This window comes from Mobula hypostoma, chromosome 9 (genome assembly GCF_963921235.1).
Source record: "Mobula hypostoma chromosome 9, sMobHyp1.1, whole genome shotgun sequence".
NCBI classification, from domain to species: domain Eukaryota; kingdom Metazoa; phylum Chordata; class Chondrichthyes; order Myliobatiformes; family Myliobatidae; genus Mobula; species Mobula hypostoma.
Genome location: NC_086105.1, coordinates 124,358,331 through 124,375,773, shown reverse-complemented (window position 1 = coordinate 124,375,773; position 17,443 = coordinate 124,358,331). Strand labels below are relative to the sequence as shown.

At 40.2% G+C, this 17,443-nt stretch overlaps 1 protein-coding gene across 1 annotated transcript in view; it reads left to right on the top strand.

The window, feature by feature from the left end:
• Positions 1-16,708, top strand: part of xylt1 (xylosyltransferase I) — a 283,246-nt gene extending 266,538 nt beyond the window's left edge. Inside the window, exons 10-11 of the mRNA XM_063059068.1 lie at positions 1,127-1,460; positions 12,527-16,708. Coding sequence (XP_062915138.1) covers positions 1,127-1,460; positions 12,527-12,849 — 657 coding nt within the window. The 3' untranslated portion in view covers positions 12,850-16,708. The remainder of the gene's footprint in view (positions 1-1,126; positions 1,461-12,526) is intronic.
• The last annotated feature ends 735 nt before the right edge of the window (positions 16,709-17,443 follow it).

Sequence of the window (17,443 nt, the reverse complement as noted above, 5' to 3'; positions counted from 1 at the left end):
CTTTTCAGGGTAGATGGTCACGATGTTTACTTTCTCCTGGACAATCTCAAGCTTCACTTATCTGGGCAAGTGAAGAATATTTCATCAATGCTGCGGTCTTGGACCATGCTGTTGACAGGGAGTCATAAGGCAAATCATCTTCCATAGGACACCAGCCTCTGACATGTTGCTATGAGATCTGTGGATACTTTATCAAGGTCCTGTTCAATGTGTATCCTAGGAAGTTGATAGAGGCCATCTTGGTGATGGTAATATTGTTGAGCGTTAGAGAGAAACTAGTTTGATACGTCTGAGGTAAAATTTTGAAATTCTGAAAATGGCAGAATTCAGAATAAACTGTAAGCAGCTTACTTGTTGGTAAGTTTTCACCGTGGCCTGTTTTGGATTTTAGATTTAGCACTGCAGAAGCAGTAGCTACCTGAATGTTAATGGCTGATTCGGCGCTTGTCCTTCAGCCTCTTTAATTCTTCCAACCCAAAATGTACAAGCTACCTATGTCTTTTGATCTCCGCAGGTACACTTTCTCAGCACAGCTGGGACCTCTGTCTGAAAGTATATGTTGTTAGGAGCAGTGGTCAGACAGTGGGAGGGGTTCTGTAGCACTGCTCCTCCCAGCTCTGCATGGACTTTTACTGTTTTACAGAAAAGAGGAAATCCATGCAGGGGGTGCTTGAGCAACTGGTGGACTTTCCGTTAACAAGTGCAAAGGACACAACACTGGGTAACTACCTGAAGGTTGATGAACATGGTCCAGAGTCTTTACAAATTGGACATAGCTCATCCCCGTGCTGGATTTGGTACACAGAACAACTGTTGTATGGCCTAAATCTGGTGACATTTTTAATTCCACAATTCCTAAATCCACTTGAATATGGAAATGTATGGTGATGTCAGGGCGAATGTGCAAACACCACACTGACAGCATCAGAAATTAGGACTAAATTTGGGTTATTGAAGCTGTAAAAAATAGGTTTACCAAGCTCTGATCTCTAAGCTCCATCCCATGCTGTCCTGTTTTCTCAAATAACAAGATATTCCTGAGATCTGTAGTCTTCTTTCTTAGATGTTTATCCTATACAATTTGCGGGCAATTCTTTAAAGTTGGAATTTATTTCTTTGCTTTCAGGTTGGCACAGAGTGGGATGCTAAGGAAAGAATTTTCCGCAACTACGGAGGGCTCATTGGACCCATGGATGAGCCTATTGGCATGCAGAAATGGGGCAAAGGCCCCAACACTACAGTCACTGTGGTCTGGATTGATCCGATTAATGTTATTGCAGCAACCTATGATATTCAGGTTGATTCAGGTGCCGAGTTCACTCATTACAAGCCTCCGTTGAACTTGCCTCTGCGGCCAGGCCTTTGGACGGTTAAAATTCTTCACCACTGGGCACCCATGGCCGAAAGCAAGTTTCTGGTTACGCCTCTGACATTCTCGAACAGGCAGCCAATTAGAAAAGGTGAGTTATATGCTGGTGACGCCACCCGCGAATAGCAGCAGAGATTAGTGTTGCGTGTGCATGGAGCAGGGGTGACAATGTCATGTCAGCCAGTGTACACGCTGGGCAACTTGTACTGAGGGAGCTGTGAGTCGGGCCTGTCAAGTGCACTTGAAAGCCCGCGTGGAAAGAGTGAGCCCTCCATGGGTAGGAGGCCCTATTGACTCATCATGCCCTATATGCACTTCCCACATTTTCACAATCGATCCAATATGGTTCAGTGAATGTGCGAGTTCTCAAACCAGAGAATCTTAAATATTGAAACAAGTCCACATTCTACACAAGATCCCTTCCACTCTGTCTGAATAACATCCTATACTTCACTCCCCTTCTGAAAGAATGCTTCTATTGTGCTCCACAGGGATATGGCAAGTGAATCCAGCTTTTAGAAAACAAAACAACTGTTTAAAGTGGGAAAGCACACTAATCTTCAGTTCAGTGTTTCTTCTCTCCTCTTTATTTATGCGGCTCTGTAGGCATTATTTAATCTTACTGTCTGATTGGTCAGAGTTAGTTGGCTGTTTAACTGCAGAATTAATCACAATTGAACCTGATCCTGATGGTATGGCACCCACATATATCAGGTGTCAATGGACTGTATTAGTATAAATGTTCTCTGCTGCTTGTTCAGACAGTGCCTGCCCTGTTCATAGTGATTGAACTAGTGAATCTCTGGCTTGTTTTACTCAGTTGCTTTATGCTTCAGGCAGTAAACAAGCATGTTCTCCTGCGCTGACGTTGACCACTCACTTCAGTTCTAGGATCAATTTAAAGGATTAAGGTTGGTTGTTGTCTCTAATTGGTTCTGTAACATTCCCCACACAACAATGATTCAGTTACACGACAAGTACAGTTTACCATGAGAAGAACCACTTCACTGCTTCAATCATAGCTCGTCATAAATATCAAGGACTGGACAGAACCCATTCAATGTACTCTTCACAAGCACTTTGTCTAACCACATCTATGCATATGAAGTGTAGTAGTCAATTTAACAATACAAACCTGGCTTAAAAATAAAAACACTCCCTAAAATCTATATTACAACTTCATTACCTGAGAGTCACTAATCACCAAGAGCATATTAAAAACTGTAATTTCCTTATAACCTTGAAATTTTATCTAGGTGCTTGTCAAAGTTAATTTTTATAGTCAAAATGGGAAGATAGCAGTCAGACAGACAGCATCAGCATAACTTGGGATAACATTATAAAAGACTTCAAACTGGTCCAAAGGAAGCATTTGTTTTCCTTTGCATTGACTGAATCCATGTTCAAGTTCAAGTTTATTGCTATTCAACACTGCACATGTATGCAGCTAAATGAAATGATGTGCCCCAGGGATCAAGGTGCAAAACACAGTACATATATCACATACAGTGAATAAAATAATGTAAGCCTCGCAGCAGGTCGTGTTTACAAACTCGGCTCGTTAGCTAACTTCGCTAACAGCCACGTGACTCAGCGGTGAGAAGGCCACTTTCCGTAAACAACATATGTCTAGCGTCGGTATGAGTTGGGGTTCAACCAAACAGGAACATTGGGAATTCCAAAGTAAGGAACCTCGAACTGAACGAATGCTGTGTAAATAAATACTGACCATACAGAATTACCAATCACTAAGAAATGCCAAAACATGCACCAGCGTAAAATTATAAAGGAAGCATATTTACCAATTTCAGCTTTATCAAACAGTTATTAAGAGAAAAAAAGAAAGAAAACAAATAAAAGGCCCCATCTAAACGTGCACATGACCATTGGAGCTCATCTCTTCCTAAAGCTGGGTATAACCGCTTCTCACAGCGCTAAATTCTCATCACCAATCACCAGTAGAACTTCCCATCTTGGACTCTTTCATCTTGCAAAGCCGTCCTTGCAATCGCAACTTCCTGTTGGATCAAACCCTATAGACGTCTTCTCCGCATCTCCCGTCAAAAGACCACGGACCCCACCACTGACAATCACAAATGCCTATCAGCCCAGCTCTCTCTGGAACCTTCTCCCGATCCCTTCATCCTACTTGGTTGACACAACATTCCTAAGTTGAACAACATGGCCCCTTATCTTTAGCTGAAACCAAAGCATCCTATCAGCAGGACACACTGCTTTTACAGAAGACTGCTAAAATGAAATACCTCACAGAGGAGCAGCAGATAGTATTGCAATAGTATTAACATAATAATATTAACAGATAATAATAAAATACTGTAGATGTACAAGTTGACAAAAAGTGCATATATGACATATAGTTAAATATACAACAATACATATAATGCTACTGGCGTTGACATAAATAATGTGTACTGGGTAGTGGAGTGTTCAGAAATCTCACTATCTGGGGGAAGAAGCTGTTACCCACTCTCCAACACAACTGTGATGCCTTCTGCCTGACGGTAGGAGGTGAGAGAGATTGTGGGACAGATGGGAGGGGTCCTTGACAATGCGGAGAACTCTGTGAATGCAACATTTCTGATCTATGTCCTGGACAGGGGGTTAGAGTCATCCCAATGATTCTCTCAGCAGTCCTCACAATCCATTGCAGGGTCTTGCAGTCAGATGCCCATACAACTCCCATACTAGACCATGATACAAATTGTCAGGACACTCTCGATGGTGCTCTGGTAAAATGTGGTTAGAGATGGGGGTGGGGAGCCTCGCTTGCCTCAATCTTCATTGGAACTAAAGCTGCTGCTGTGCTTTCTTAACTGAAGAGGGACCAAGTGAGGTCATCTGTGATGTACACTCCAAGAAATTTGGTGCTGCTGACTCTCATCACTGAGGAGTCATTGATGTTCAGTAGGGAGTGGTCAGCCTGCACCTTCCTGAAGCCCACATTCATTCTCTTTGTCCACGTTGAGACTCAAGATGTTGTGTTTGCGCTAATCCACCAGCCTATCTCCTCCCTGTATGCCAACTCATCATGTATTAATCATTCGAGTAAAAGTCTCATTTCTCCGTGCTTCTCTTATGATTCCTGTCTAGAACATTCCCAATATTCTGGATTCCCTTCCTCACTTTACATTTTGTTGCATCACATTTGAAAAATAATAATAAACATTTTAATAACAACAATGCGCAGGATTAAACATCTAAGCCTTCCACGGTTGAGGCCATTTTGTTTTTCCAATGTCAGTACTAATAGAGTTTGAAAAATAAATTAAAATAATCGAATTCAACAGATCAAAATAATCAAAGGTAGGCCTGATAAGATGTACACAGATTTCCAAAATAATATCCCAGAAATTAAATACTTCGGAAATGTTCCTGAACAGAACAGCTTCATTCAGTTGAATTTTCAAGTGATCTTGTATTCATAATGAAATGATTCAGCTGCATACTTGAGGGTCCTACTTTAATTTTTCATTGGTGTAACTGCGAATCAGGTGCGGTGTAACCCTGCGATATACTCTCTACACCTCTACACCTGCTCATTAACTCAAATATCTAATCAGCCAATCATGTGGCAGCAATTCAAAACATAAAAGCATGCAGACATGGTCAAGAGGGTCCATTGTTGCTCAGGCCAAACATCAGAATGGGGAAGGAATGTGATCTAAGTGACTTTGACTGCGGAATGATTATTGGTGCCAGATGGGATGGTTTGAGTATCTCAGAAACTGCTGATCCCCTGGAATTGTCACTCACAACAGTCTTTAGCGTTTACAGGGAATGGCAGAAAAAAAAAAATCCAGTGAGCGACTGTTCTGTGGGCAAAAATGCCTTATTAAGGAGAGAGGTCAGAGGAGAATGGCCAGACTGGTTCAAGCTGACGTTAACTCAGAGAAGCACACATTGCAACAATGGTGTGCAGAAGAGCATCTTTGAATGCACAACATGTCGAACCTTGAAGTGGATGGGCTACAGCAGCAGAAGACCACAAATATACACCTAGTGGCCACTCTATTAGGTCGTACAATTTGCAGCAACATTCCCTGCACAATTAACTGAGGGCTTAAAGTTTTCGGGGAATGGAGCAACGGAAGGAATCAAGGATTCAGGCTGGGCAGAGCAGGAAGAACTAATAATTTAAATGAGGAATTTAAAATATTTGAGCAACTTAGAAAGTGCCTTGAATTCTGGGTCAATTTAAGATCTAATGTTTTGTAATTTTGCTAATTTGGTAAACACTGCTACTCTGAATCACGATCCTCAATATCCATATCCTGTGACCTAGCTGAAATTATTTCAATATCCATATTCTATGACCGAGCTGAAATTCCCTCAATACCTTTGCTAATTAAAAAAAATGTTGTGATTTCAGATTTAAGTTTAAAAAAAACAAAACATAAGATGTCTTTTGCAGGGGAAGTTCCAGATTTTCATCAGATGTCTTTTTTAGCAGAAAGTTCCAGATGGTTACTGCTTGTGCAAGCATTTCGTAACTTCAGTAATCTGGCTCCAATTTTTCAACCTTTCCCTGTGTCACATCCTGTCACAACCAGTGGAAATATCTTCGTCCACTCCAACAGTGCAGCCAAATATCTTGAAAATTTCAGTTAAGTAACTCCTTAGCCATCTGAATTCCACAAGAAGCACAGTGATTTGGGAAACCCATTTCCGTACCCTTACCTTTGGAATCATCATTGTATATCTCCCTCTCTCAAAAGGTAGTCTAACTTAACGAAGCAAAGAAAAACAAATTTCCGGAGGACCTCAGTGTGTAAGGTGGCATCTATAGAGACAGTGGAATGGTCAGTGAAAAGACCCTGCAACTGTGTTTCATTGTGATAGACAGCACTTAAGACAATAGCTATAGTGTTATCACATATCCTTTTTGCACTGGTTGCTGTGTGAAAGTCTTCATTGATTTTTGATACTCGATGCATCATCTGAGATTAGCTAGCTAGGACCAAATCCTCAGCTGGGTGAAAAAACTAATATACAGGAAAGCTGATTATTCATTTGCTGCCTCTGTCTTCATCGCCTTTTGTCATTAAAATATGAGTTCTTTGCTTAATTGCCCATTAAAGGTCACCACAATGTCTTCAATCATTATGAAAGTAATTTAATAGAAGTGACCCCTTGGTAAAGGGGAACAACTCATACCATCCAAGTTAAGAATAAGACAAAACAAACTTTGGAAATGACATCATTTGTTTTCTGCATCTGCAGTGCCCTCCAGTCCTTCTGATGTCAAGCATGTGAGGAAAGTCAATGAACCCATTCCAAAGCTCATGTACTGTATCAACACTGTACAATCAACAGAAGCTTATCAGAGGCTGCTACCACTGTCTTTGCATTCCTCCTTTCTCCTGTCGTCTATTTACTGGATGTTGGAAGTTATCGGGAAGCCATGGAGCCCAGATCCAGTGGGTTCAGTTGCTCGCTTAGATGTTATAAAATATTTTCCTCTTAAGCTTCTTAAGCACTGTGGATATCTTTGGCAACAATGATATTTTTTGCCCATCCTATTTTGTTCTGCAGTCTGAAGTCAACCATATTGGTCAATCTAGAGTCACGTACAGGCAGGACTGACAGATTTCTTTCCGTGAAGCATGACTTAAGATAATACTCTGACAGCTTACAGTTGTCATTATTAATAACTGCTTTGTAATTTCAATTTCATATCTCTGGTACACGACCTAGGTCTCTGGATGCTCATCCAACAGCTTAACCTCTGGACAGTATTGATCTTGGTGCTCATGTTAAATTACTAGAAGTGTAAGAAAAGCAGGTGAAACAATGGGTTTGGCTTAGAGATGCTCATTTATTTAGTCACTTTTTGTTTGTTCAGTCTGAAACAGTTGAATCATTGAACAAAAACATCGCAGGTGTTTTTCTCAAGTACTATTTATAATCTCTCCTAACATCTGTGAGTGTTAAAGGATTCCACATTTATTCATTATGCACTAGATAGACAGTTGTCAGTTGGAACCAGAATTGTTACTGAACAAATCTATCTGGTTTCAGTTCTCAGCCATTATGAGTATCTAATTCCTGTAGCTTTGAGAGTGAATGCAGGGGGATTATTGCTGCGGTTAAAGGGAAGTCCTTATGCAGACTACAAGCAACAACAATCAGGCATTGTTTTATCTCTGTCTAAGCTTGTTGTGACCTCACTTCTGAATCAGGTTAGAGGTTCAACTCTCACTACAGATTCTTGTGCTTAATAAATTAAGATAACTCTAAATAAGTTCATAACTTAAGTTCCCATAAGAGGGACTTGTTCACATGAAATATTAAACTGAGCAAAGAACGTAGAAGAAAACAGCACAACCAGGAAAAACCACTGCTGCATCATGATGCCAATCTAAATTCATCCTATCTGCCTCTACATTGATCTAAATCCCTCTATTGCCTGCCTGTTTATGTGTCTGTCTAAATGCTTCATAAATGTTGCTATTGTATCTGCTTCTATCATCGGCCCTGGCACCTGTCACTCTCTGTATGGGAGAAACCAAACATGCCTTGCATTTCTTCTTTAAATTTTCCCCCTCTCACCTTAAACCTATGTCCCCTTGAACTTGACATCTCCACCTTGGGGGGGAAACATAACTTCATAATTTCATAATTTCCCATAACTTCATAATATTATTTATTTCTATCAGGTCATCCCTCAGCCTTCAGCACTGCAGGGAAGGCAATCCAAATTTGCCCAACCTCTCCCTGTAGCCATTACATTCCATTCCAGGCAATATCCTTGTGAACCTCTTCTGCATCCTCTCCAAAGTCTCCACATCCTTCCAGAACTGCATGCAATACTTAAAAGGTTTTAATCAGCTGCAGCATGACTTCTCAACTATTATCCTGGATTCCCCGACAAATGAAGGCAAGCATTCCATGTGCCTTCTTTGCCAATCTATCCACATGTTGCCACTTTTGGGAAGCTATTTATTTGTGCCCCAAGATCCCCCTGTGTATATCCATGCCCCTAAGGGTTCTGCTGTTTACTGTACAAGTTCCCAGCTGTTCCCTGAGCTGACTGTAAAAACTCATGTTTTAAAGAAAAGCAGGCAAATTATCTAGGGAGCATACAAGAATGTATCCTTATCAATATCAATGAAATTTATCATCTAGTCACTATCATACTGCCATCTGCAGGACCTCTTGAATTCCTACGTTACAAAAATGACTATTCGTCAATTGTACTTTTATTGCCATAGAGCACTCAGTGATTGTGAAAGAATTGTTAAAAGCAGTCTAGAAACATAATGCGCTTTTTTTTAGCTTAGTTGGAAAACTATGAATTAACGCCATTTAAAAGACATTCCTAAATTACGCTTGTGAAATTTCAAATTGCAATTTGCCATGAGCATTGAAGAAACATTATGACAAAAATGGGTTAAATAAGCCTTTTAAAACATTAAGAGAACTTCCTGGAGAGTGGTGATGAGTGGTAGGAGTAGACAATCTATGTATTTACTTTATTTACTTGCTGTATTTGTAATCTTCAGTGTTTCACTCAGTTCCCACTCTACAGCCCCCTAGTTGCTCCGTATAAACTATCAGCTAACTTTTAACTTATCTACCAAAGTGGATAACCTCACATTTCTCCCTTTTTATTCCATAGAACCATAGAACATTACAGCACTGAAACAAGCCTTTTGGCCCTTCTTGGCTGACCAAATCATTTTTCTGCCTAGTTCCACTGACCTGCACCTGGACTAAACCCTCCATACACCTCTCACCCATGTACCTGTCCAAGTTTTTCTTAAATGTTAAAAGTGAGCCCGCATTTACCACTTCATCTGGCAGCTCATTCCACACTCCCACCACTCTCTGTGTGAAGAAGCCCCCCCCCCCCGCCAATGCTCCCTTTAAACTTTTCCCCCTTCACTCTTAACCTATGTCCTCTGGTTTTTTTCTCCCCTAGCCTCAGTGGAAAAAGCCTGCTTGCATTCACTCTATCAATACCCATCATAATTTTATATACCTCTACCAAATCTTCCCTCATTCTTCTACACTCCAGGGAATAAAGTCCTAACCTATTCAATCTTTCTCTATAACTCAGTTTCTCAAGTCCCGGCAACATCCTTGTAAACCTTCTCTGCACTCTTTCAACTTTAATAATATCCTTCCTGTAATTTGGTGACCAAAACTGTACACAATACTCCAAATTTGGCCTCACCAATGCCTTATACAACCTCACCATAACATTCCAACCCTTATACTCAATACTTTGATTTATAAAGGCCAATGTACCAAAAGCTCTCTTTACAACCCTATCTACCTGTGACGCCACTTTTAGGGAATTTTGTATCTGTATTCCCAGCTCCCTCTGTTCTACTGCACTCCTCAGTGCCCTACCATTTACCTTGTATGTTCTACCTTGGTTTGTCCTTCCAAAGTGCAATACCTCACACTTGTCTGTCTGCCATTTCTCAGCTCATTTTTCCAGCTGGTCCAAATCCATCTGCAAGCTTTAAAAACCTTCCTCACTGTCCACTACATGTCCAATCTTTGTATCATCAGCAAATTTGCTGATCCAGTTTACCACATTATCACCTAGATCATTGATATAGATGACAAATAACAATGGACCCAGCACTGATCCCTGTGGCACACCACTAGTCACAGGCCTCCACTCAGAGAAGCAATCCTCCACTACCACTCTCTGGCTTCTTCCATTGAGCCTAATCCAATTTACTACCTCTCCATGTATACCTAGCGACTGAATCTTCCTCCCATGCAGGACCTCGTCAAAGGCCTTACTGAAGTCCATGTAGATAACATCCACTGCCTTCCCTTCATCCACTTTCCTGGTAACCTCCTCGAAAAACTCTAATGGATTGGTTAAACACGACCTACTATGCACAAAGCCATGTTGACTCTCCCTAATAAGTCCCTGTCTATCCATATTCTTGTAGATCCTATCTCTCAGTACTCCTTCCAATAATTTACCTACTACCAACGTCAAACTTACCGGCCTATAATTTCCCGGATTACTTTTAGAGCCTTTTTTAAATAATGTAACAACATGAGCTATCCTCCAATCCTCCGGCACCTCACCTGTAGATACCGACATTTTAAATATATCTGTCAAGGCCTCTGCAATTTCAACACTAGTCTCCTTCAAGGTCCAAGGGAACACCTTGTCAGGTCCTGGGGATTTATCTACTCTGATTTGCCTCAAGATAGCAAACACCTCCTCCTCCTCAATCTGTATAGGTTCCATGACCTCACTACTTGTTTGCCTTATTTCCATTGACTCCATGCCAGTTTCCTTAGTAAATACAGACGCAAAAAAAAAATTTAAGATCTCCCCTATTTCTTTTGGTTCCATACATAGCCGACCACTCTGATCTTCAAGAGGACCTGTTTTGTCCCTTACTATCCTTTTGCTCTTAATATACCTGTAGAAGCTCTTTGGATTATCCTTCACCTTGACTGCCAAAGCAACCTCATATCTTCTTTTAGCCCTCCTGATTTCTTTCTTAAGTATTTTTTTGCACTTTTTATACTCCTCAAGCACCTTATTTGCCCTGTTTCCTACTCTTCTCATCCCATCTGCCACATTTTTATGCACTCACTCCTAACCTTTCTATATCTTAAACTCTGAGTAATTGCAACCACTCAAATTCACTGATTTGACTAAAGTACTAGATTGATTCTGTAGTGATGGTGTGGTACGCATGCGTCATCGCCATCAACGTTGTATGCCTTGTCGTATGACGTGGTGATACTGGTCTTGTCCATCATTGTTATTGGCAAATTTCTCTACAGAAATGGTTTGCCATTGCCTCTGGGCAGTATCTTTAAAAGCCATTATTAATACTTTCTAAAAATATTTTTATTGAGATACAACACAGAATAGGCCCTTCTGGCCCTTTGAGCCACACCGTCCATTAATCCCCCAATTTAATCAGACCCTATTCATGGGACAATTTACAATGACCAATTAACCTCCAACTGGTACAACTTTGGTCTGTGGGAGGAAGCTGGAGCACCCAGACGAAACCCACACAGTCACAGTGAGAACGTACAAACTCCTTATAGGCAGCAGCAGGAACTGAAACCGGGTCACCTGTACTGTAAAGTGTTGTGCTAACCACTACGCTGCTGTACTTTTCAGAGATTGTCTGCTTGGTGTCAGTGGTCTCATAACCAGGACTTGTGCAATGCATCAGCTGCTCGTAGGACCATCCACCACCTGTTCCTGTGGCTTCACATGACTAAGCAGATGCTACACCTTCAGCCTAGCGGAGTGAAAGAACTCCTTACATCTCCTTACATAGAGATGTATCTCCACCCCTACCACCCTACACACATGTAACATTGAATTGAATTGAATTGACTTTATTACTTACATCCTTTACATACATAAGGATTAAACATCTTTACATTACGTTTCCGTCCAAATGTGCAATGTGCAATTTTTAGTAATTTGTAATAAGTAATATGTATCACAGGGCAGTCAGTATAGCATAGAAATACAATTGTCTCAGCGTGAATTATTCAGTCTAATGGCCTGGTGGATGAATCTGCCCCGGGGATTGTTGGTCCTGGTTTTTATGCTGTGGTACCGTTTCCTGGATGGTAACAGCTGGAACAGTTTGTGGTCGGGGTGACTCGGGTCCCCAATGATCCTTTTTACACTCCTGTCTCTGTAAATGTCCTGAATAGTGGGCAGTTCACATCTACAGGTGCGCTGGGCTGTCCGCACCACTCTCTGCAGAGTCCTGCGATTGAGGGAAGTACAGTTCCCAAACCAGGCAGTGATGCAGCCAGTCAGGATGCTCTCGATTGTGCCCCATATTTTAAAAAAATAATTATAGTATATTTTGCACATCAAACATGATATAATATAAAGTTAAATCAACAGTGTTACAAAAAATTAGATTAACAACAACCAGATTTTAAATATTGGTGTAATTATGTGCTATGATTAAATGTATCTATATACTTAGTGGCCACTTTATTAGGTACACTTCATTAATGAAAATATCTAATCAGCCAATCATATGGCAGCACCGGGTTCCATTTCTGTACCGAATAAAGTGTCCGCTGAGTGTATTTCTGATCATTTTTACAAATTATTTTCAAGTATTTGGATATGTTTTAATGAACCATTGTTTTCTTATTTTGCAGAGGAAGCTGTTAAGCTACATAATGGGCCGCCGAGGAATGCCTACATGGAACAGAGCTTTCAGGGCCTGAATAACGCCCTGAATGTTCACATTACTCCTGGCCAAGTGGAACAGGCGAAGCGCAATGCAGCTCTCACAGGCTCTCAGCTGGAGAACTGGGTGGATCCCATGGTGAACAGCCTGTGGTCAGCCGTGGACATTTGCACCATCGGTCCCACCTCTTGCCCGGTGATGCAGACCTGCAGTCAAACAACCTGGAGCTCCCACAGTCCGGACCCCAAATCCGAACTGGGGCCCATCAAAGCCAATGGCCGTCTGAGGTAGCACCCAATGCAGCCCCAAGTCATCGCAAAAACACGACTTGCCTGATAGTGGGATCATTTTCTGCAGTTGGGTCTCTCCCTTAGTTCTTAGCAACAGTTCCAGGATGTCTTCATAAAACCGTGGCAAAGCTAGAGCAGTGCATTTAAAGCTGAAGACCGTGATGTTCAGAGAAGGAGTCTGTGTTAGCTGTGCTGGCACTATGAAAGAAGTGATTGTATTATGTACGAAAGAAATAGAAGGAAATTTTCGCACTCTATTTATTTAAACATTTTAGTCAGTGACTAATGAGTAGATGCTGCTTTTGCAGCTTGATATCTATATCCTACTAATAAGCTGCCTTTATTGACAAAGGCCTGTGCCCTGACTTCCCACTTTCTTTATCTGTACCTGACCTAAAAAACCGTAGCGGTCTTAATGCTTCAGTCAACAGGACTATTTATAATTGTTGCACCTACTGTAAAAGTGAGAGCTAACTGGGCTATAACACTCTCTGCTGAAACAGGGCTTTCAGTACTGACTATTCCAAGTGTGTTATAGATAATCTGAACATTATACTACAGCCAGGACTAGGAACCAGATTCAGAAATCAATGCTTAAAACTCTCCTATGTTAGCAACCCCAAAAAATAATTCACTGAATTCACTAATGTTCAGGGTTTTCAGGACCGTCATGCCAGTAACATACTAACAATTCTTAAAATTATTTACATCGTACATTCCTTATAAAGTTGTCGTTTTTAAGTTTACATGTTTGTAACAAATTTTGCAGAACAAAACGCTGACATTCTACTTCCACTGAATCAGCTAATTGAGCTCGGCACCGGAAATCTGTTTTCTTTTCCTAATGCAAAGCTTTAGGGTGAAGGTGTGAAGTCTGTCCTGAACTGCAGAGGCAGTGGGCTGTGCACAGTGCCCCACTTTCCTTCGGAGGAGCATATCGCAACTGTAAAGTGCAAGGTCAGCGGCAGCTGCTGAGCCAAAATTAACCTAGAACTCAACTCTGTACTCAGTAAATGAGTGTTTTGCTGAACTGTTATTTTTATATTACCATTAGGGCTTAATTATATTTTTTAATTTCATACAAACTAAGTTCGCAAAATTGAGGTTCTTTGAAATCCTCGACTGGATTTTCTAAGTATTCTGAAAATCCCAGTCTTTAGAATACTTTAATAAATATTTAAATTCAGCAAACTACATTACTCTCTGCGTGACTGTTCCAGAGATAGGCAAGTTCACATCATATCTTTCTTTCTCCATTTTAGTAGAACGAATAAGCTTACTGGAAACTTATGAAATAAACCCCATTCCTACATTTACTTGGCTTACTGTCAAATTTTTTGTTAATTAAGTATGAGCAAAATAATTAAACTTAAACATTAAATAGGTTGAGAGTCACGATTTTCTATAAGCTTCACTTCTCCCAAACTAGTTTTTTTTCAATTTTTCAGCACTCTCCACTCAAAATTTGTTGCATACACAATACAAGCAGCACGTAAAGAACTGAGATTTAACCATGGAGATCCAGTTCCTTAAGACATCAGCTGTTGTTAATGTGTAGGGATGGCAAAGGGTTTAGACTTGTTTTGAATCTCACACTACCACATTAACAGCAGCCTTACAACAAAGTTAACGTGAAGAATTGAAAAAGGTTGCAAACGCACAGCAGGTCAGTGCGAGAAAGCAGACGGTTCTGAATTGGCGTTTTTTCGCAGGGTGCCAATTTAAATCCATTTACCACCTTGCTTCTTATTGCAAGTACATTTTAGAGGTAGAAATTCAACTTCCGTTATCAGCACTGATGTGAGAATACCAGCTACTAGCTGTGCTCCCCCTCACACTCCCTGAAAAGCAGCTGTGCACAGGCAAGGGACCTGACATTTTGATGGGTTTAACACCAAAGCCAAACTTCTCACCTAATTATTCCAGGTTTCCATCCTTGCCAACGTAATCATTAGATTCCTGAAGTTAGTGGTTCATTAACGGACTGAGGAGCAGTCTTTCTGTACTATTCTATTACAGCACCTGAGGTACAGTACTAGAAATCAACTGAACTGGTAACCTTGCCATGAATGCAATTAGGAATCTGAATCTGAACAGGACTTGCTCAAATGTTTAAACAGAAGGGTGGTTTTAATTCTAGTGGAGAGGGTAGAAGCTAGTGATCAGGATTGACTTCCTCACTGATCCCATTGCAATCTCATTTCTTTCACATTTTATGGGATTTCTGGAGCCTGAAATTCTGAGGAAGTGGGTTTTAAAGAAAACTAGCTTCCTCTCATTTTCTTGTACTAATCAATGTATCCTAGCCCAGCTGGTAAATGATAACTGACTCTGCTTGAGAGGGATTGATTTTATACAGTACTATCGATCTATTTGGATCTGTAGTAGCAACTCAAGCTGGCAAGGGAAAAAGAAAATCCACATGAAAATGTTAGACATGGAGAAGGAATAATTAATAATTTGATGGCAGAGAAGCTGAAAACATAACTAATATATAAAGATAAGCAGGCAATTTCTTGCAATGTTTCGCATGCTGCCCTGTCTCTCTAAGAATGGAAATACTTACAAAGTGAGATTTCTCAGACTGTAAAGGGTTGAATAGTAGTGAACTTCATGTGTTCTGCAAAATTCATTATGAATGCAAATAACTGACTGTATTCCCCAAGGCTCTATCTTCAGCCTTTGAAATGTATACAGCAGGTACGCTTTTCCAATTTGTTCAATTTATCCAAACGTACAAGTTAAAAGCATAAAGTTGACGAGTACATTTCACAACTGAGTGAACAAAATCTTCTTAACAGGAGGCAGGGGAGGGAATTTATGAAGTAGTCCTCCTGCCATTCATTATCGAGTCTGTGCGTTGTTAATGTCCATGATTTATTACCATCAAATCTTTAGCTCAATGCCTTCTCCCTTCTGTAATGAGGGGGCGCTGTCATGGGTGCTACCTCACACGTGTACGGGAGTTTATTTTACCGATTACTATAGATACCAGAACTATCTTCAGAGCTTGTTTCACCTGAGCTGAATGTATGATCTATGCAAACTGTTCCCGATCGTGAGAACTCATCAAAATTGAAGATAATCTTGCCACATAAACTGCAAGATGCTGTATAGATGTCTCTGATAACAGAGCAAATATTCAGGTGCTGTTCACTGCGCCATGTTTGTAAATTGTCACATATTTTATTCAATGAGTTTTGTTAGTCACGGTTAGGTCAATTCCTGTCCAAAGACCGCATTAAAGATACTCTTATTAAATGTCAACAAGTGTGTGGATGTCAGATAGTCAGTGCTGGCTCTTCTAATAAATTAGTGATCACACCCTCATTTTAAAAGAAAGATGACCAAGTGGATTTAAAAGATGATGGCTATTTTATTAAAGATCCAAATATGCATTAAAAATCTGTAAAGAATTATTTTATAAACTGAACCTGTATATACAACGATAGAACGACAAATTCCAATATGCAGCACATTGAAAGATGTAAATATTTTGTTATTTATTTAAAGTAATAAAATATTTTATGAGTTTAAAAGAATCTTTAATTTGACCTTTTAATCAAAGTTCTGAAACCAGTACAATTTCCTGTATGTAGAATTATATTCAGCAAATAATTGCACTAACTGTTTTGCACCCAATTGCCCTTCTATTAGCAGAGAGAAAAAGAAACACAGAAATTGTGCCTTAGCTGCCTTCCGGTGTGAACAAGTCTGCTTTTGTTTGACAAAGCAAGAGTTTGCAGATTGTCAACAGTTGTATTAAATGCTGTATCATACCAAAAAATTAACTGCTGTTGTATATAGATGCCTTCTGTCATATTGTGTTTTTGATTGCAAAATTTTAAAATACAAAAAAAAGATTTTGCGTTATGCTTTCATCTTTATTTATCTCTTTACTCAGGGTACTATGCTGCATTCATGGTATGGGGCAGATCTGGGCTGTCAAAAATCCAGATACATACATGGCTAAGACCTTAATGTACTAAACTCTCCTTTACTATTTAATTAGGTTAATCCCTTTTCACTTCACACAGAGGGTGATGAAACTGTGGACTTCTCCCCAAAAACTATTAAGGTTTTTGAAAAATTCAAATCTGAGATTTCTGGCTCTTTGTTAGCCATGTTTGCACAGGAATACAGAAAAGGAGTGAAGGTCTAGATCAGCCAGCCCTAGGCTCAGAAGGCAGTATGATCTACCACTTTCTCTACATCCCACCAATGCTCCAACCTTGCTAGCTCCTACAGTTCCTTGAGCTCGGTGCACTGATACAGCCCTCCCTGTGGAACTGGCATTTTAAATCTGTGGCAAAAATAGAATATTTACAAACAGATTTCTTATGCAGCAGGGATTAACTTTTAGAAATGGAATGCTCTTTAATAACACTTCCTTGATGCAAATATACTGCTAAAAACAATGTTAATTTCCATTGTATTTTACTGGACATTGCCAAAAAATAACCTAGTGAGATTGATTTTGTAATGCAGTCCCTGTTAGAATGTGAGAAACATTTAGATAATGGCATTGGAAAGTTTGTATCTGCTCCTCTGTGTCCATCCTAAGACCGCAACAGTGCACCACTTCGCTGGAACAT